The sequence below is a fragment of the Equus quagga genome, unplaced genomic scaffold, assembly GCF_021613505.1.
Source record: "Equus quagga isolate Etosha38 unplaced genomic scaffold, UCLA_HA_Equagga_1.0 146_RagTag, whole genome shotgun sequence".
NCBI classification, from domain to species: domain Eukaryota; kingdom Metazoa; phylum Chordata; class Mammalia; order Perissodactyla; family Equidae; genus Equus; species Equus quagga.
Genome location: NW_025796728.1, coordinates 10,438,657 through 10,460,553, shown reverse-complemented (window position 1 = coordinate 10,460,553; position 21,897 = coordinate 10,438,657). Strand labels below are relative to the sequence as shown.

Sequence of the window (21,897 nt, the reverse complement as noted above, 5' to 3'; positions counted from 1 at the left end):
TAGCAGTCAAATTATGCAAAATGCCCTTAAAAGAAGATTCAAAACAAGAACAACATTGCTGATATCCTGGCTTTAAGAAAACCACAAAACTGGAACCTTTTAAATACAGACAACCAAGACATCTCCTTAGGCAGTAAGTGCAAAGTTAAAAACATATCTAATGTATATAAGATAAAATTTCTAATCTTATCTGAGAGCTTATTAAATTTTATAATTCTTACTTGGTTTAAGTTCAACAACTGTACTTCCAGGCAGGAGGCATTCCCTTAATGGAGAAAGAACAAAATTAAATTGTCTCTGCTAGTTTTTGCCCCACTTTAAAAATGCCAAAAGCAGTAACAATCCATTTCCTCTACACCTAGCCATGCTTATAAGCCGTATGACAGAAAATCCCAGAACTGAATGGACCAAGTCAACCACTATTTTCCTGTTCCAGTTCTTCCCTAATTACTCAAGAACTTCCTTGCTATCTAAAATGTCGTATCTGTTCTTAAGAACTTAATTCACACAAGATCAATCACTGCTATTTGGTATAGCTTCAGAAAGGGAAACAATGGTACTTGCAAATAATGATATTTGCAATCCCTAGCTTAACCCTTCCAGCAATCTCATAAATATTTACAGCTAAGAGATTAGCATGAAATTTAGTGAGATCAAGAATTTCTAAGATTATCAGATGTAAAAGATTGTTGGCAAGGGTGTATGGAAATGGGACTTTACATACACAACAGGCAATAAGAGTAAATTTTTCTAACAACCTTGCAATATGTATCAAAATCTTACATATGTATGTCCATTAACTGGACCCAGCAATTCCACTTCTAAGAATTCAGTCTTTAAAAAAAAAACAAAATAAACAAATAAGTACACAAAGATTTACGTACAAAAATGCTTATCACAGCATTCGTTCATTCAAAAGTATGGAGAACAGAATGCAGGACGGCAAGAAAACATGAAGCAAAAACTAATGGACTAATAAAGTTCAGGCAAAAAAAAGACAGCCTCAACTATGACAGTGGCACCAGAGACAGACAAAAGGAATATTCTTTATAAAATGGGAAAATAAACTATCTATTAATATGTTCAAGCATGTAACAGAATTCTATGCAGGAACAGAAAATTATAATGTATATCCATATTTACTGACATAAAGATGTTCGTATGTTTATTAAGTGATAAAAGCTGGTGATATAACAGGCTATTTAATGATATATCTATATCTATCTACATATTTATAGATATACTTTTAAATTCATATTCAAAGATCTGAAAAGAATCATAAAATGTTAACAATTTTAATCTCTGGATGGGGATTATTTTTCTCACCCTATCTTTTTCATCTGTATATTACAAAGTGAGTATCTCCTAGGAACTCTCTGACCTCTTGACTTTCTGAGAGAGAAAAGGCTTGGCTTTAGTTTCTCCCTCCTCCCCACCTTTCTTTACTTACTTCTTTCATTGTTTATCAGCATCTCTGCTTATTCTGTCACTAGCTTCAGAGACTTCACGGAATCTAGTTACTGTTAATAATAGTTATTATTGAGCATTAAGCTATATGCCAGGTACTCTACCACATTCTTTATAATGCATTATCTTTAGTCAACTAGTCCTATTTCTCATTCAATACCTGGACCCCATTTTCCACATTCCTGACAAAAACACAGACTAGGCTTAAATACTTTCAAAATTAAGCAATGTAATTCAACTTGATCTCCCCTTTCTTTAGTGAATAGCACTACTTTCCTATTTAGGAAAGTTCTTCCTTATTTTAAGCCAAAACACTTCCCTGTGAATTCTACCTATCTTCCTTAGTCTATCCTTTTTCAACATTCAGCGTTTGAAGAACTGCCCTCATTTCTTCCTTCAGTTATCTTTCCTATAATAGGCAAAACGATTTCAAGCCACTCATCATTTGGGTTATTGGGAAGATGAGACTTTTTAAAAGGCAAAGTGCCCAGTATAGCACCTAGCCATGTTATAAAAGACATTCAATAAATAATAAAGTAATATTCTCTCATGAAAACAACACTGAAATGGAAGTTCAGAAAACTAAAATTCTAACCTGACTTCGACTTACTATTTTTATTTTAATCAACTATTTGGGCTTCATTGTCCTCCTCTGCAAAATGTTGGACAAACTCGGGGCTGGCCCCGTGGCCGAGTGGTTAAGTTCGCGTGCTCCGCTGCAGGCGGCCCAGTGTTTCGTTAGTTCGAATCCTGGGCGCGGACATGGCACTGCTCATCAGACCACGCTGAGGCAGCGTCCCACATGCCACAACTAGAAGAACCCACAATGAAGAATACACAACTATGTACTGGGGGGCTTTGGGGAGAAAAAGCAAAATGTTGGACAAACTCTTAAGATTTTCCCCTCTATAATTTTGAGACTCTGGATAATCATATAGATTTTTTAACTAGTATACTCAATACTGGTTAGAATGTGATGAGTCTGTACTAAACAAACACTAATTAAGAAAATGTAAACCAGCATGACTTTTCTAGAAAGTAATTTGGCAACATATATCCAGAACCTTAAAGAAGGTCACAACCATTAGCATAGTAATTCTTGGAGATAATCAGAGGTGTTGATAAATATTTATACACAAATACATTCATCACACTATTAGGAAAAGGAAACATGTAAGCAACAGAAATAATCAAAACCAGGAAAGGACTATATAAGTTGTGATCTAGCCATATAATGGATTCATGTAGTCATTAAAAATGAAGCCCAAATTTCAAAGTTCAAAAAAATCATGAAAAGAGTAAAATTAAGCTGGCAAAAATACAAAAATGCGTCGCTTTGTTCTTTCAGGTTAGCCTTAACATAATGTTAACCTAAAAGGGGAGCTTCTGAAATGAGCCTTCTCTACTGAGATGTCTTTATAATAGTGGAGGGTAATAGAGCCCTTCTCTGAATTTTTGGTTTAGAATACATGAATTTAAACCTAACAACGTCTTCAAGCTATAGATCCAAAAAAGGTACTATACCTAAACACAGACATAATTTTATAAACATTTTTATAATTTCTGAGTAAAAATGTAATTACATATGGATTTTTTTATTGAGTTAATGATAGGTTACAATCTTGTGAAATTTCAGTTGTACATTAATGTTTGTCATTCGTGTTACATATGGATTTTCAAGGAAAAAATATGGAAATGTTCTTCATGAAATTTCAAGTTTTCATTGTACTAAGTAAAACTGCATACAAGGCCCCTTTTCCTCTGCTAACCACAAAATAAACAGCTCTCCAGGCTCTTTGGAAAGTAGGAGCAATTTTAGTGAAATACAGTTATGAAAAGAGAAAAAAGACTGGCTTGCTTGATTTGACACTTATTTAGTGCCCAATGATTTGTGCACTTCCCCATACTCCTTACAGTTACAGGAAAAACTAAGACCAAAAAAGTAAATTCATGATCCTAAGCATAGAGATTTATCTTATAAATATAGAGGCTTTCATTGAGGTGAATATAGAAAAATATAGTGTTCTATATATAAAGTCACAGGCATATCTGAAAACATTCTGTCATCTTGCCTTGTTAAAATCAGAAAACCTGAAGAAAGCAGCTGTTCTAATGTCTCTATACTATGACTTCTGAACCAGTTGTCTTAAAGTATCTTTAGCCCTTAATATTTCAAAGGCTATACCAATAATTTATGGAGAAAGAAGGCAAAAGGGGCCAAGGATTAGAACAACGAAACTAGCTGCTTGCAAAAGATAGTCCTTTAACAGGTGTTGTTGTGACTATCCTCACATAAAATAAATATTTCACTATCCCAGTGTGCAGACATGAAACATTCCAAACAAAATTACAGTTGTTTTTCTTTTTTAACATTTGTTCTTGTTTTCTAATGAGCCTAAATTTGTTCCTGCCTTGTCAGAAGCCAAAGGCAAACTGTGTTATCTTCTCCCCAGAAACTTATAATAAAATAATGATAAATAGATCTAAGTCAAATTTCTGAGACCTAGTTGAAAATCATGGGCAACTGAACACTCAGAATTTCCCTCAAGGATATCTGTCTCCTTATAAAAACACCATTTATTTTTATTTATATACAACATAACCTCAAATGTGCTAACAATCACCAAGTAAACTAGCATTATTGAACATACAGCAGAGGAATTGCCTGGAAGAGAAAATTGCTTTGCCACTCTGAGTTAGAATGTAGAAGGATGAGAAATGAAAGAGAAAAAAAATAGCGTGTGGGTCCATATAAAAATCTATTTACAAGCCAAGAAGGGAAAAAAATCTAACTCTGGAGTTCATACTGCTGAGAATCTGGGATTCTGATTTTCATTCCTTCTGTCTGGAACACACGGAAACCAAATTAACCGAGACCATGCTAGAGCGATCTGGTTACAGAGATTAAAAACAATTTATTTAGCAGCAACAAGTCAAAAACTACAAAGGGAGTCTGAGTGTTTATAGAGTCCTTTTCTGAAAAGTTCCTTTTCAATACCTCCTTGAGTCAAAAACTGAAATTGTCATTTTTTGTTTGGAAGTAGACAAAGGTTCACACATATGCCAAGTCTTCAATAAATATTTGGTAATTAAGCGGATGGAAGAAAAACTAAACACACCATCTTTACACCATTTATGTGGTGAATCAAACATTCTATACTTCAGTACATGAAATAAAACTTCTGAGATTGCTCATCTTTAATCAAGAAACTAGAGATCTCATGATGCATTACCAATAAATCCTTGTAGAAACAAATGGAGTCAGTTATATTTTAAAAATAAAACTATTTTATAATTTGTGAGGTCAAGCAAGGTAGGTGAATAATGATAAATAAGAGAAAAAAATACTGGCTTGTGCCATGATATTACCCACCACATAGGTGCAGAGTCCCCACAGAGAACAGGAATAACAGTCCATGGAAAGTCACAGCTGGTTTCAATTACTGAAAAAACATAACACCAGAGGAGAAAGTGGAACATTTTACTACTTAATGTCCTCCTTCCTGGATCTCACAGAAAAAGAAAACAGAAGGTAGGGGGTGGGGGAAGCTTGGACAATTGGCCACAGGTACCTTACCCAGAGCTTCTTACAATTCTAAGGCATGAAAGAGGCAACAGAAGAAAACTTGACCGGCCAGAAGAGTTAAGGGAGTGATTCAGCAATGCAATTCCTCACTTCCATTCAGATTCCACTTCCTCACACGTGAGAAGAGGTAACAATGCTCATCTCTGTACTACAGCCAAGTATAAATCACCTGTATGTTATTTTATTAGTACTTAATCACATTTTTATAACATAATCCTCCTTCCTTGGCATTCGGGAATACAATCCCGTGTCTCATAGTTTCACAAGTACTTGACAGTGAAATATGTCACTAGAACAAACAACAGTCTTTCCGAAGGTGCTTCAGAACCAAAAATCATCATTCCAGATACTGTAGTGCTTCACTACTCACTGTGTCCTTTTCAATTATCCCTCTCCATACGCCACTTAATTTTTTTCAGCTCTCATAATATGCACTATGGAAAGAAGACTGAAGAACTAGGCAAGAAAGATTATAAGAATGCATCTAGCTCCTATAAAGATGTTTTAGCCAATGTCAATTTGTGGATAAAATTGCTAGAGCTGTATCAGTGACCCTGGATTCATCACACAAAATGAGAGAAGTCCCTAAAGATTAAAGAGGAGAAACGGAGTCCTAAATGTCAAAAAGAGAAAGGCAGATCCCCAACCACACAACTACACAAGGGGAAAGGTTTGGTGACAATTCTGTGCAATAAGATCAAACGCAGGTCAAAAGGAGAATATTCAACAGAAGCAGACAGAAATTCTCTGAGAATAAACTATGCTGGCCTAAGCCCTCATTTACTCTGTGAGTTACTAGACGAGTAGATGAGATGAATACTAGTAACAAGGGTTGTCTGGACATCTGACAGGCTCTTCTCTCCTGATAGGCTATAGCAGAGTTTCTAATCTCTGTATTATTGACATCTTGAGCCAAATAATTCTTTGTTGTGGCAAGCTCTCCCATGTATTTTAGGATATTTAGTAGCATCTCTCGCCTCTACCAACTAGATGCCACAGCACCCACCTGTTGTGATAACCAAAAATGTCTCCAGATACTGCTAAAGGTCCTCTGGGAGGCAAAATTACCCTTGATTGAGAAGCACTGATTTATGGCAAGATGGAGAAATACAAGAAAAGTAACAGTGGGTACTAAGATTCATAAGTAATTGAACAGCTATTCATAAGACACTGAACAATAATTCTGATGCTGATAATGGATCATGTAATTTTGAAAAAGGTTTTTTTTGGGAAGATTAGCCCTGAGCTAACTGCTGCCAATCCTCCTCTTTTTGCTAAGGAAGAGTGGCCCTGAGCTAACATCCATGCCCATCTTCCTCTACTTTATATGTGGGACACCTACCACAGCATGGCGTGCCAAGTGGTGCCATGTCCACACCCGGGATCCGAACCAGTGAACCCCGCCAAAGCAGAACACACATGCACTTAACTGCTGCGCCACCGGGCCAGCCCTGAAAAAGGTTTTTTTATTTTTCCCTTAATACTGAAGAAGTTTACTAATGATTCAGAAAGAAATACAAAGACAGGTTGATCATATCTGTAGAAGATACGAGATCAGATAGTATGAAAAAATAAGTAGATGAGGGACATCCAAATAACTACTGGATTCTTCCACAGCGAAACTTTGTGCAATCTTAGATTGAAAATTGCTTCTTTGAGAATAAGTTTTCTTAAAGTAAGTCAGCCCTAATATTAGGTGGTTTTGAAGATCAAATTAGATAGATATGAAATATGTCATATAATAAATAATACTATTCCATTCCATAAAGTCAGTAAAAAGTGTTTTGAAAAAAATTTATAATAGTATACAAGATAAAATTTATTTTAATATCATTATGGTAGAATTCTCTGAACACAGAGGTTTCAGCTAAAATAAGAGGTTCCTATGCAGAAGATACCGTAATTAAGAAAATACAAGCTACAATACAATACCAAGTGGTATTAATCTGGTGTAAATCTGTGAAAGTTTATAAATTGAAACTTTTAAGTAGGTTTTCTCTTTCTATAAGTTAGAAGGTAATGAATAATGCATGATATAGCAACAGTGATACCCAAACTTCCACCTTATTCTCTTTCTAGTAGACGCAGTACCTCAATCTCCACGTTAAATCCTACCAAAACCTTTCACGTTCACCTCAAACTTCTCTCTCCTCCAGGAAATGTTTCCTGAGCCTCCAAAATAAAAGTTACTTCTCCCAAACCTGAATATCCTGGGAAGATAGTTTTATCACTGTTTGTTCATTTTTTCCTTGTAATTTTTATATAAAAGGCTTATCTCCTCCATAGACTTTGGGCCCTTGAAGACAGGACTAAGCTTTATCCTTTTATCTACTTCATGGATTTCCCAGTACACTGTTGTATACCTACACGTTTGTTGAATAAATAAATTAGTGAGGATTTAATATTGTCAAATAAAAGTATTCATATTCAATTTTTTTTTAAAGATTTTATTTTTCCTTTTTCTCTCCAAAGCCCCCAGGTACATAGTTGTGTATTTTTAGTTGTGCTTCCTTCTAGTTGTGGCATGTAGGACACCATCTCAGCATGGCCTGATGAGCAGTGACATGTCCGCATCCAGGATCCCAACGGGCGAAACCCTGGGCGGCCCAAGCGGAGCGCATGAACTTAACCAGTCGGCCATGAGGCTGGCCCCAAAAGTACTCATATTTAAAATAAAAAGAAATAGATGATGGAATCAGGATACAAAAGCCTGGAATCTAACAAAATAAAAACTTAAGAGTTCTATCTCAGGAAGAAATTTAATACGGATAAGTATAAAGTTCCTTTTCTAGATCTAAGAACTGGAAAAGAGAAAGCTGAGTTAATGGTAGCACGTGTTAAAAACAAAAAAGTATTAGTGGTGCTTTGATCCACAAGATTAATAAGAGACAAAAGGAAAATGCAGGGGCAGGGCACTCATAAAAGCACTGTGCCTATAAGTAGAAAGTGAAACCCCCACTCTACTCTTCATAATATATGCAAATAAACTACATTCTTAAAATGCCACATAACCTCAAGAAATACTATTCTCTTTTAAGTCATCATAGTCTTCATTGTGAATTACCCATTTATTGATAATTATACTGCAATGAAGCATAAACACATATGTTCATACCAATAATCTAATATCTAAAATAAGAGGAGAAAAATCAAATACATACTAATAAATTCTATGCAGAAGTTTTAAAAAAATAAGATAGAGCTCTTTCTGAATTTAAAGAAAGAAAGAGCCAGTGGCTGAGGGAGTGGGGAAGGAGGGAATTAAGGAGAGGAAGGAAGGAAAGGAGGGCGGCAAGGAGAGAAAGGAAGCAAGGAAGGAAGGAAGCATGGGAGGAGGGAGTCGAAGACATTAAGTTATGAAAAAGCAAGCTGCAGAAATTTTACAGTAAAGCGCCACTCACACAAATACATATATATACACACATACATATATGCGGGTTTTTTTTTTAAAGATTGGCACCTTGAGCTAACAGCTGTTGCCAAGCTTCTTTCTTTTCCCTTCTTTTTCATCTCCCCAAAGCCCCCCAGCACATAGTTGCATATTCTAGTTGTAGGTCCTTTGGGTTGTGATATGTGGGACACCACCTCAGCGTAGCCTCATGAGTGGTAGCATGTCTGCACTCAGGATCCAAACCAGCGAAACCCTTGGGCCGCCGAAGAAGAGTGCATGAACTTAACCACTCAGCCATGGGGCTGGCCCCTATTTTTTATTTATATAGTTATGTAAGGCAAAAGGATGGATGAGAAAACAGAACATTTTTATCTGAATTGCTTAATTCTTTTTCAGTGGGAATGTATTAATGTGTTACTTAGGTAAGTTTTTTTGTTTCTAGTGAGGAAGATTGGCCCTGAGCTAACATCTGTGCCAATCTTCCTCTATTTTGTATGTGGGACACCACCACAGTAGGGCTTCATGAGCAGTGTGTAAGTCTGCACCCAGGATCGGAACCAGTGAACCCCGGGCCGCCAAAGCAGAGGGCACAAACTTAATCACTACGCCACCAGGCCAGCCCTTACTTAGGTAATTTAAAACAATATTAATCTAAATACTTCACTCATCCTCAAAAATGCTAAACTTAGTTTCTTTTACAGAGTCTTAGTGTACAAATCAATATTAATTTTTGAACAAGTATAATGAAAGAAATATAATATGCAGTTCTTAACATATCTCACTTCAAGGAAATTTTGTCTCAATCACTCTAGGTTTCCCTGAAAACATGTAAGAAAAGCTCTCGATCCTATACGGCATCTATTCCTATTTGGTATACAAAACCATGTCTCTGAAAACTAGCAAAGAGAATGTTACACACACACATCCTCAGTAATATTTTCTGCTACTATTTTCCCAAGTCATAGGTCACTGATATTACATGGTAACCTGGAGAACATCACATTCCCAATTTTTTCCCATTTAACATCCCCCAAATAATTATAACTTCAAAAGCACTAACTGCCTCTGGAATCACATGCTCAATTAAAATTACCAGTCATAAACAATTCTCAAGGCAGGGAAAACCCCCACCATTTTCGACCAAACACCAGTTACTGATGAAACTGCATAATAAAAGGTCATCTTTGCCAAACAAAACTCAAGGTCTCTCATTTCATTAAACAGCTAAAAGTAAATATATTTACCAGTACAAGAAGTATTTGGGTTTTTAACAACCTACGAGAACATTTCACTAGAGTCGATGGTTAGCTATAAAGATATTTATAAGCAATTTTTTCCTTTTCCTGTAATTTGAAAGATTAATGTAAACTATTTTAAAAATCAGTAAATAGAAAACAGATTTAATCAAAGCGTTGATGAAAAATATGTCAAGAAACTAAACGGTAAGCCTAAAAGAGCAATATAATAATACAGCCTAAAGAATTGTATGATGATAAAAACAAAAGCACTCGAAGTACGTTAATTTCTAAATTAAGGTTATTTCCTAAATATATTTCTCATTGTTTATAAAGCACTGTGCAATAGTAATAAAATGTGAGCCACATTTACAATTTTAAATTTACTCACAGCCACATTTAAAAAAAGTAAAAAGAAACAGGTGAAATTAATTTTAACAATATATATTTTAATCCAATATATTTAAATACATCATGTCAACATGTAATCAATACCAAAAGATTATTCATAATTTACTTTTTTTGTACTAAGTCTTTGCAATCCGTTTTTCACACTAACAACACTCTCAATTTGGGCTAATCACATTTCAAGTGCTCAACAGCCACATGTCACTAGTCGTCCCCATACTGGACAGCACATATAACATCCATAACATAAGTGGGTCAAATGCAATTTCTAAATTTTTAAAGCACAGTTACATAATCAAGAGAACGCCCTAAGTACTTAAACAAAAGCAAAACTTCTTTAGCACAGCCTTTAAAGGCAGATGTAGGTACACAGAAAGTCAAAACATAAGAATGACAGTAAATACTTATTGAGCGTTTACCACATGCCAGACCCTATCTTAAGAACTTTTCAAGTATTATCTCACTGGACCACCACAAAGGCCTCTGATGTAGGTACTGGCAATATCCCCATTTTCCGAATGAGGAGACTAAGACCCAGCGGAGGTAAACAAAGATTCAAGCCAGGCAGTCTGACTCAAGAGCTCATGCTCTTAACCACCACACATGCTACACTGCAACAAAAAGACCCAAAACACAAAGGCTGGTTTATAAAAGAAAAGATAAAATACAGAATAATGAGGCAAAAATCGTTTCTTTTGAAATTAAGAGGTTTTCAAAACTGAATCATGTCACATAATCCTTTTCCACAAGAAGCTCCAATCTCCAACTAAACAATACAATTTTAGGTTAGAATTTTTATTTTTAAACTATTACTACGACAAATATTTTATTTAACCTTATACTGATGAATATTTATATTTACAATGTGAATATTTATTCATGACCCAGTACTGAAAAACTGTAGTTTTAGCTTAAAAAAAGTAAAGAATAATAAAAGACCTATTTTGTCATCAAGAATTTTCCAGTTAATGTATTAATCTCAAGAAGTGGCACTTTTTTTGAAACTCATTATTATTTCTGATTTTATTATGCTAATTATATTGTGGACTTAACAGCTTCATTCTCATTTATTAAAAGAAGAAAAAGGGCTTATCTTCATCCCATACACCTATCATTTCAAGGAATAAAAAAGTATGAGAAGATAAAACAGGCAAGAAAACAGCTAGCTTCTTTCCTATATCTCAATTCTAAGAAAAAACAAAATCCTATGTAATACTGAACATCACATTAGATGGGTACATTGTACCCATTTTAAGCTAAAACAAGGAATAATACTCACTTTCACATGTACATACCACCAGCAGAATGACATAAACACTGCCTAATGCTCATAAAAATTTCAGATTAAATGCTGGACATCTCTTCAGAAAATAACATTTGGAAATACCTGGTCTGAAATAAACAATCCCGTGTTAAAGAAAATCTGTGATCAGAGCTTAAAATGTCTGACCCTTCTGTGTACCTAAAATCACAAGATAACGATAGCCTTGATCCACAGTTGAAGGCCATGGCCGTCTGCACACTAACTTTGACATTTTCAGGGTGTCACTGGACAATTTGATCACACCACCTTCAGTTACACAATAAACCTATCGCCATACTGTTTTTAGTATCCCTCCCACATATTCAAACCTTCACAAGGGTGGCCAGATCTAAGAAGGGGGCCTCTTAATGGAAGAGTTCATTTGCACAATGTGCCTGAGCACATATTTAGCAACAGAACAATAAGGTTAAAGAATCTACCCACCACCTGCCATAGTGAAGAAATGTCTCAGTTTACCAAGAATTTTACAGATAATATGTTCACAGCGCTTACATTTTGCCCTTGATCATTTGAACAACTTCATCAAATAAACGTCCCAGAGAACCCACAAAGCTCACCTGTGGGCTTCTTGTTTGTCTTTTTCTTTTTTCCTTTTGACCACTTCCTATTAACTGTGTCAGGCACTGGGTCTGGCCCTTTCACATGCAGCATCCCATTAAGTTTTCCCAAGAAGCCTATGCAATTAGTGTTTGTGCTTTATAGAAAGGGGGACAGACTCACTGAGCTTTAGCTTTAGCACAGGTGTTAGAAGGGAAGATAGGATGCACCCTCCAGGCAGAGCTTCTGACCTTCCAGTCTGAGGTTCCTTCTACAACACACGGAGTATCTTTCCTGTTTCATTCCCTACTTACTGACCAATTTATCTACCATGAGTACCATCTTCATACTCTCAAATAATAGCTCATACATATAAGCAAAGTTTTACTTTTACTCATATATCCAAAAATCTTGGCTTTCATCTGCAAGTTCCAATAACATTAAAACTTTAAAGGTGAATTGTATGATATGTGAATTTCAACTCAATAAAGCTGTTATTTAAAAAAAAAAAAGAAGAATCTTAAGCATGCTAATAACAACAACTGTCCAATTATCCTAATTATAGTACCCATAGATAGCACGGCTCAGTGAAGCTCATAGGTAATCCAAAAACCCAATCTGTAATTCATCTGAAAAAAGGTTTATAGATCAGTCCCTTAATATTGCTAATTTTTTAAGACTCTCATTACTTCACTCCTAGATTACTATAAATGCCTCGACCTCCCCAATTATAGTTTCTCCACTCTATCCCACCTAGTAATCTAGCAATCACCCTCAAATACTATTTTCAGCATAACACAACTCTTTTCAAAAACTTTAATGGTTCTCTTTCACCTGCTATGTTAAGTCTAAATTCATCTGCCTAGCTTGCAACATCTTCCCTAATCTGGCTTCATCTACCTACCGCTACTCCTCATCATGTGGGCAAGCAATCTTTCCAGTGTCCTACGAACATATCAAGTCTTGTACTGGGTGCTGTGCCTTAAAAAGTTCCATCCCCTTCACCTGATGTGTTCTTCCCCCCGTCACCTGCTCACCCTTCAATGGCCAGATCAAGTCTTACCCTCTCCATCAAGCCCTCTTCCTGACTGCTGCATATTGCAGCCTCAGGCAACTCCTACAATACTTGGAGTCTTTAGTCATCTTTTGTATCCCCAGTACCGAGTATTTGGGACACAAAAGACACTCAATAAATGTTTGTTGAATGTTAGCAACATACTGTGCCAAAATAATTATGTGGCTTTTACCTTATCTCTTCAAACCAGATGTATTCACTTTACTAGCAATTCAAGTAGCAGAGTGCAAAAATAATGGTTTCAGAGGTTTTCTTCAATATCAACAAACTAATGAGGTATCAGATGCCCTCACGGCTCCTTCAAGTATTTCCATATAGGAACCGATTCAACAGGCTCTGTAAGTTTGAAGATTAATATAGCTGACCTTTTATTGCTAGTATGGTCTCTTCTAGGAGTTAACAATGCTATAATCAAAAGGCCTTTACAACAAATCCCTGTGAGCTTTTTGCTAAGATGACAACGTAATTCAGGGCTCCTCACTATAAAAGAACACTACCCATGAAACAAATATTTATGCTATGAAATCTTAAGATTAGTGCACAATAATTTATAAATGTCTTTTGCTTTTCCACCACTCAAAACAGATCAAACAGAAATAAATTTAAGTACAAAAACAACCTTTTTTTAAAAAAAGCCAATGCTAAAATCTTTAGTCACCAGAGAATATAAGGAATTCAGGTCACATCTGTGCTAGGTTATAAATCACAAATATAAATAATCATTATAAACCTAGATTATTATGACTTCAGCATGCAAAATAAAAAACTTACATAAAAAAGTTTTAAAACAATACAATAATATTTTAATACATGATTCAAGATAGAGCTTCAACTTATATGATTCAACATAGAGCACTTAAAAATATTACAGGGGAATTGGCCCTTAACCCACAGAAAATGCCAAAGATGCAGCCTTCCCCTGATAAACATAATTCAACAAAGTGAAAAGGGCAATAGAGGGGCCAGCCCCGTGGCCAAGTGGTTAAGTTCGCGCACTCTGCCTCAGCGGCCCGGGGTTTTGCCGACATGGCACCTCTCATCAGACCATGCTGAGGCGGTGTTCCACACAGCACAACCAGAAGGACCTACAACTAGAACATACAACTATGCACTGGGGGAGCTTTGGGGAGAAGAAAGAAAAACAAGGCAACAGAAATTCAATTCAAAGTGAAGGAGGTACATTTAGACACCCATGAAAAGCATAAGAACGTGACACACGCTGCTTCTATCTAAAACATTAAACATATTCAATGCCCTTACCTGTTTCTGAAATGTATGTAACAGGATCCTGCCGCAGAATTTTACCAGGTTTAGAAGACAATGGCAATTTTTCTGGTTGCTTTTTGGCATTTTTTACCTGCACTGTCTCCTCTGATTCTGAATCTGTACATGAGAAGAAAATAAAACTTTGAAAAGAAGTATTATAATACAGTGTGTTTCTAAAGCGGTTATTGCTAACCGGTCCCTCAAGGCCCTTTCCGAGACACACTCTCATGAGACTCCCACAGGTTACTTCTACCCAGTGTTAAGTCTTTGCATTAGTTTCATATGGCTGCTATAACAAATCACCACAAACTCAGTAGCTTAAACAAGACAAATTTATCATCTTACAGTTCTGGAAGATAGAAATCCGATATGGATCTCATTGGGCTAAGATCAAGGTCTTAGCAGGACTGTGTTCCTTTCTGGATACTCTAGGGAAGAATCCATTTCTTGCCTCTTCCAGTTTCCGTGTCTGCCAGCATCCCTTGGCTCACATCCCCCTTCCTCCATCTTCAAAATGAGCAACATTAGGCAAAGTCCTTCTCATGCTGCCATCTCTCTGGCCTTCTTGCATAGTCGATCTCTGTCTCTTCTTCTGTCACCCTCGTCCTTGTGACTACATTGGACCCACCCGGATAATCCAAGATAATCTCTCTATTCTAAGGTCATCTGATTGGCAATTTTAATGCCACCTACAACTGTAATTTCCCTTTGCCATGTAAACTAACATATTCATAGATTCCAAGAATTAGGCCATAGACATCTTTGGGGGCCATTAGTTTGTCTACCACCGCCTAATCGCCCAGAGCCCTTAAACGTAAGTCAGGACAAAGTGTAAGTACCTAGCATAGTGCTGGGTACAAAATAGGTGTTTCATAAACTTTAGTGTCGTTCCTCTTCACCATGCTTTTACAAATCCTCTCTCATACCGTTCTAAATTGTATCAAACAATGAAACTTCCAGTTTCCAAAAAGATGGAAATTCCTGGGAAATGGGGATATGTACCTTTCAAATTCTCAACAGTATACAGCAGTAAAGGACCCACAATAAACACTCAAGCACTTTCAGAATTGAGGCAGAACTTTTACTACCATTGTCAAAATCCTGACAATCTGTAAATGCTTTCTTAGGTTACACTCTTAATTTTAAGAATTCACACCACATGGATCTTCTCCACAAAAGCAAAACCTAACACTTCCGGAGTTCTACCATTATTTTAACATACCAAAAAAGGCATGCGCAAAAATTTATATTCCCTATCTTAAAAGTATATGCAAAGAAAAGTTTTTAAATTGCGTTTGTTCTATTTTAAGTGCAACAAAAAAGGACCAGATCAAAAGCACGAAAATTAAATTTCAGATCTGTTTCTAAGGCATTATTTTTTCAAGTTCAGTTTCCAAGGACCTCAGCTGGAAGAGAAGGTAACACGAATATTTTTAAAAATAAATGTAATATTTTCAAAGTAAGTTTGAGACATGCTATATACTTTATCCCTCTCTGAACAAATCTTTAATATATTGACATATTTAGATAAATTCTGCAGTAGGATAAAATTATTTTCAACTTTATTTGGGCATACGGCCCTCTACTCATAGCACCCGCTACCATTGTAGAGAGAACACTAGTTTGGAAAATGCTGTTTAAGGGATATAAAATAATTTTTAAACTTTAAAGCTCCTCACAAGAAATATTACCTGAATCATAGATGATCCTCTTTTTCTTGTTTGGTTGCTTCTGTTTAAAGTCATCTTCTTCACAAGAACTATTTACCTATAAAATATCACAGTATAATTAGAACACAAAGAAGCCTATATAACTTAGCCATTTTTTCTTCATTAGACTTGGGCTCAGTGATTCTCAACTAGGAGATATTCCGCACCCCCGGGAGACATTTTTGCCTGTCATAACTGGGGGTGTTGGGGAGGAGGGTTACTAGCATCTAAGGGGTAGACTAAGGATGCTGCTAAACATCCTACAATGCACAGGACAGTACTCCACAACACAGAATTATGCAGCCCCAAATGTCAATAATGCCCTGAATAGGCTACAGAACAGGCCAGATGATAACTGCACCAGATGTGAAAGAAAGAATTATAGAAAAAGCTGTAGTATTCAGCTCCACTTTCAACACTAACCTATATATAACAAAGAGTAAAAGAATATCAGGTAGTACACAGCAAGTGCTTCCTGAAAATGACAGATAGAGACAGAAATAAAGCTAAGGGGTTGTGGGCCCACCACAACCCAATGCCTGTTGGAAAACTAAATAAAACCAAGGCAAAAGGTATTATTTTTATTTTTTAGTTATACATCACATTTTGAACATATTCAAATTTTCCCAAAAAGCATCAAGAAAGAAGACAGAAAAAAAACTGATGTTATCAATTATAAGGTAGGAATATGTTTCTATCCATTATAATAAAACGTCAAAAATATAAGAACAATCAACTAGCTTGCAACAAAATGAGACAAATGAACCATTATAATAATTCAAATACACCAGTGGACTAGAGGACAGAGCCAGAAGCAAATACAATAACTTCAAAGTAAGAGCAGAAGGTAGCCCAGAAGTGAGAGAGCCACAGAAGGGGGCTGTCTCCCGAAATAGGTATGCATGATACAGCAAGTGTCCAGCTAAGGTTAAAAGAATTGAACAGGGGCCAGCCCGACGGTGCAGCAGTTAAGTGCACACATTCCACTTCAGCGGCCTGGGGTCGCCAGTTCGGATCCCAGGTGCGGACATGGCACCGCTCAGAAGGCCATGCTGTGGTAGGCATCCCACATGTAAAGTCAAGGAAGATGGGCATGGATGTTAGCTCAGGGCCAGTCTTCCTCAGCAAAAAGAGGAGGATTGGCAGCAGATGTTAGCTCACAGCTAATCTTCCTCAAAAGAAAAATTAATTAAAAATAAAATAAATAAATTAAAAAAAAAAAAGAATTGAACAAAGATTTTAGCTGCTGCCCATCACAGGGGAAATAAGAATTTGGAGTTTGAGTTCAGCCAAGTTAACTGCCTGCTAAACCAAATGAATTAACACTTTTTGGAAGAATATAACAAAATCCAAAGTACCCACACTCTATCATTCACACTGTCTAAGGTAAATCCAAAATAACCAGACATACAAAGAAATAGGAAATGTGGGGCTGGCCCCAAGGCCTAGTGGTTAAGTTTGGTGCACTCCACTTCAGCAGCCCAGGTTCAGTTCCCAGGCGTGGACCTACACCACTTGTCAGCAGCCATGCTGTGATGGCATCTCACATACAAAATAGGGGAAGACTGGCACAGATGTCAGCTCAGGGCGAATCTTCCTCAAGCAAAAAGAGGAAGATTGGCAACAGATGTTAGCTCAGGGTGAATCATCCTCAACAACAACAAAAAAAAAGAAATAGGAAATGTAACCTGTGACGGTTAATTTTATGTGTCAATTTGACTGGGCCACAAAGTGTCCAGATATTTTGTCAGACATTATTTTGAGTGTTTCTATGAGGGTGTTTTAGGATGTGTTTAACATTTAAATTGACAGCATGAGTAAAGCAGATTGCCCTCCCTAACATGAGTGGGTCTCATCCCATTAGTTGAAGGCCTGAAGAGAACAAAGGTTGACCCTCTCCCAAACAAGAAGGAATTTTTCCTTCCTGACTGCCTTCAAGCTGAGACACCAGTTTTTCCTGCCTTCAGACCTGAACGGAAACATCAGCTCTTCCTGGGTCTCAAGCCTGCTAGCCTTCAGACTGGGAACAACACCATCAGCTCTCCTCACTCACAGGCCCTTGGACTCACACTTGAACTACACCACCAGCTATCCTGGGTCTTCAGCTTGCCAACTGTAGGTCTTGGGACTTGCCAGCCTCCATCATCAAGTGAATCAATTCTTTGTAATAAATAAATAAATTTTATATACACACACACATATATATACATATATCTCCTAATGGTTCTGCTTCTCTGAAGAACCCTGACTAATACAGATTTTATTACTGAGAAGTGGAGTGCTGCTATAACAAATACCTAAAATATGGAAATGGCTTTAGAACTGGGTAATGGTAGAGACTGGAGGAGTTTGAGCTGCATGCCAGAATAAGCCTAGACTACTATGAAGGGACTTTGCTGAAAATATGGATGTTACAGGCAGTTCTGGCAAGGTCTCAGGGAGAAAAGATGAGAACTATAGAGAAAGTCTCTACTGTCTAAGAGAATACATATATCATGATAAAGTGAATGTTGGCAGAAATATAAACATTACAAACCATTCTGGTATGATCTCAGACAGAAATGAGGTTATCAGAAACTGCAGGAAAGGTGATTCTTGTTATAAAATGGCAAAGAACTTGGCTGAATTGTGCTCCAGTGAAACATATAAATTGTATTTGTGAACAGACAGAACATTGGAACAACGAAATAGCTGAGGAGATTTCTAAGTGAAATGTTGGAAGGTACGGCCTGGGTCCTCCTGACTGCAGTAAAATATAAGAGGAGCGAGATGAACTGAACTATTAAGCAAAAAGGAACCAGAACTTAAAGACTTGGAAAATTCTCAGCCTGTCCACAGTACAAGAAGTGAGAAAGTGTGTTCTGAAGAGAACACCAAGAGTGTAGCTGGACTATAGAAGCAGAAACATATGGCTGGTTTTAAATGAAGGGAACAAAATGAAGGAAAGCTGTCAGGCTTCTTGATTCTACAAGACAGGACAACAAAGCTACTCGACTGTAAACCTGCACTATTCTCCAAGAAAAGGGAAGAGTGACCCTGAAGGTGATTCAGAGATCAGGGCTACCTTATTTCTTGTCTCAACAGATCAGACAGGCTCTGCCCAGAAGCTTTGAAGGCGGGACCACTCTGCAGAGCTGTGGGGGTGACACCACTGTCCCAGTGGGTCCAGAAGGCAGGGCATTGAGCCCAAGAGGATTATTCTCAAGGTTTAAGATCTAATGGAATTTGCCTTGCTAGATTTTGGACTTGCCTGGGACCCATCACACTTTTCTTCCTTCTGATTTCTCCCTTTTGAAATGGGAATGTCTATTCTACGCCTTTCTTACCAGTGGATTTTGAAAACACATAACTTGTCTGGTTTCACAGGTTCACAGATGGAGAGGAATTTTCCCTCAGAAAGAATCATACCTAAGTCTCACACATATCTGATTTCGACGATATTTAGATGAGACGTTGGACTTCAGACTTTAGAGTTGCAATGAGTTAAAACTTGTGGGGGCTGTTAGGATGGAGTGGACATATTGTGAATGTGAGAAGGACATGCATTTTGGGGGTCATTGGCAGAATGTTATGGACTGAATGTTTCTGTCCTCCAAAAATTCATATGTTGAATCTCTAACCCCCAGTGTGGCTGTATTTGGATATAGAGTCTCTAAGAAAGTACTGTCATGTGTTGCACAATGACGTTCTAGTCGGAGATGTACTACATATATGACAGACAGATACATATGATGGCAGTCACAGAATATTAGTACCATATAGCCTAGATGCGCAGTAGACTATACCATCTAAGTTTGTGTAAGCACACTCTATGATGTTCGTACAACAAAGAAATCACCTAACAATGCATTTCTCAGAACTTATCCCATCATTACTGATGCACGACTGTAATTAAGGTTAAATGAGATCATAAAGATGGGGCCTTTATCTGATAAAAATTAGTGTCCTTATAAGAAGAGACACCAGAGAGCTCATTTGCACACACACATGTGCACACTCACTTGCTCGCTATCTTGCTCACTTTCAACCTCCCTCCCCATGCATTCACACCAAGGAAAGGGTATGTGAGGACACAACAAGAAGGTAGCCAGCTGTAAACCAGAAAGAGAGCTCTCACCAGAAACTGAATCACCTGGAACCTTAATCACAGACTTCTAGCCTCTAGAACTGTAAGAACATAAATTTCTATTGTTTAAGCCACCAAGTCTATGGTATTTTGTTATGGTAGCCCAAGCTGAGTAATACCTGAGCCATAGATTCAAGAGAAAAGGCACCTAATAAAGACCAATCCTGATATAACAGAGATCTTAGAATTAACAGACAAGAATTTTAAAGCATCTATTGTAACTACATTCAAGAACATAAAGGAGAGAAATAAAAACTATGAAAAGGAACCAAATGGAAATTCTAGAATTGACAAATACCATATTTAAAATAAAATATTCACAGCACAGGCTTAACAGCAAACTGGAGATGACACAAGAGTAATGAATTTGAAGACAGTAATAAAGAAATTATCTAATCTTAAGTACAGAGAAAAAAAGGATACAAATAAGCCTCAATGATCTGTGAGACAATATCAAAATTCTAATATGTATACAATTGGAATCCCAGAAGAAGAAAAGAGAGAGAAAATGAGGCAAAAAAAATATGTGAAGAAACAACGGCAAAAAGTTCTCAAATTTGATGCAAGATACAAACTTACAGATTCAAGAAGCTCAGAAAACCTAAACAGGATAAACAAAAGAAAACTACACCCAAGCACATCACAGTTAAAGTGGAAAACAAAAGATAAAGAGAAAAATCTTTAAAGCAGCAGGAGAAAAAGATTACATACCAGAGAAAACACTACGTATGAATCACTGCTAACATCTCACCAGAAAAAATGGAAGCCAAAAGACAGTACAACATCTTAAAGTGCTGAAACAAAGAACTGTCGATCCAAAATTCCATACCCAGCAAAATATCCTTCAAGAATGAAAGCAAAATAAAGACATTTTTAGATAAACAAAAACTGACAGAATTCATTGCCAAAAGATCTACACAAGAAATGCTAAAGAAAATTCTTTAGGTTTAAAGAAAATATTAGATGGAAATTGAGATCTTTAATAAGAAATGAAAAGCACCAGAAATGGCAAATAAGTGGATAAATATAAAAAAGCAATTTCCCCTCTTAAATTCTTTAAAACACATCTGTTTAAAGCAAAAATTATTACACTGAATGTGGAGTATTAACATATGTAGATATAATACATATGACAACTAGGAGATAAAGGATGGAGTGGTGGTTAAAGAGACCCGTAGAATTGCAAAATTCTTACATTTTACATGAAGTGGAACTATATTAACTCTGATGCACATTGTAGCCATTGCATGCTTTCCATAGTGACATTATATCTTAACTTCTCTGAGACCCAAGGAGCACGGGGAAAAAAATAAAGCTTTCCTCCAAAGGCCTCCCTCACCTGAAGTCCAATAGCATTTACCAGGAATAGGAGCTCATGACTCTATGAGCAAACTTTGGTCTTAAAACACAAAGTTTTGTTTGTTTGTTTACTTTAAAGATTTTATTTTTCCTTCTTCTCCCCAAAGCCCCCCAGTAGATGGTTATATACATTTTTAGTTGTGGGTTCTTCCAGTTGTGGCATGTGGGACACCACTTCAGCATGGTTTGATGAGCAGTGCTAGGTCCGCGCCCAGGATCTGAACCTGTGAAACCCTGGGCTGCCGAAGCAGAGCACACAAACTTAACTACTTGGCCATGGGGCCAGCCCCAAAACACAAAGTTTTAACAACTAAAAAGTGCTCCATCTCTACTTCAGGAAAGCACCAAGCTATGAATGAAGTAACATATATTAATTAGAAATAAGTAAAACCTTATTACTGTTCTTCTTCCTCT

The 21,897-nt window shown here is 36.8% G+C and overlaps 1 protein-coding gene across 2 annotated transcripts in view; it reads right to left on the bottom strand.

The window, feature by feature from the left end:
- LOC124232940 (replication factor C subunit 1) overlaps positions 1-21,897 on the bottom strand; it is an 80,940-nt gene that overhangs the window by 45,367 nt on the left and 13,676 nt on the right. For both annotated transcript variants that reach the window (XM_046649885.1, XM_046649886.1), the window contains exons 3-4: positions 15,981-16,056; positions 14,284-14,406 (exon numbers count right to left, since the gene is read on the bottom strand). In XM_046649885.1, the coding sequence (XP_046505841.1) occupies positions 14,284-14,406; positions 15,981-16,056 (199 nt within the window). The remainder of the gene's footprint in view (positions 1-14,283; positions 14,407-15,980; positions 16,057-21,897) is intronic.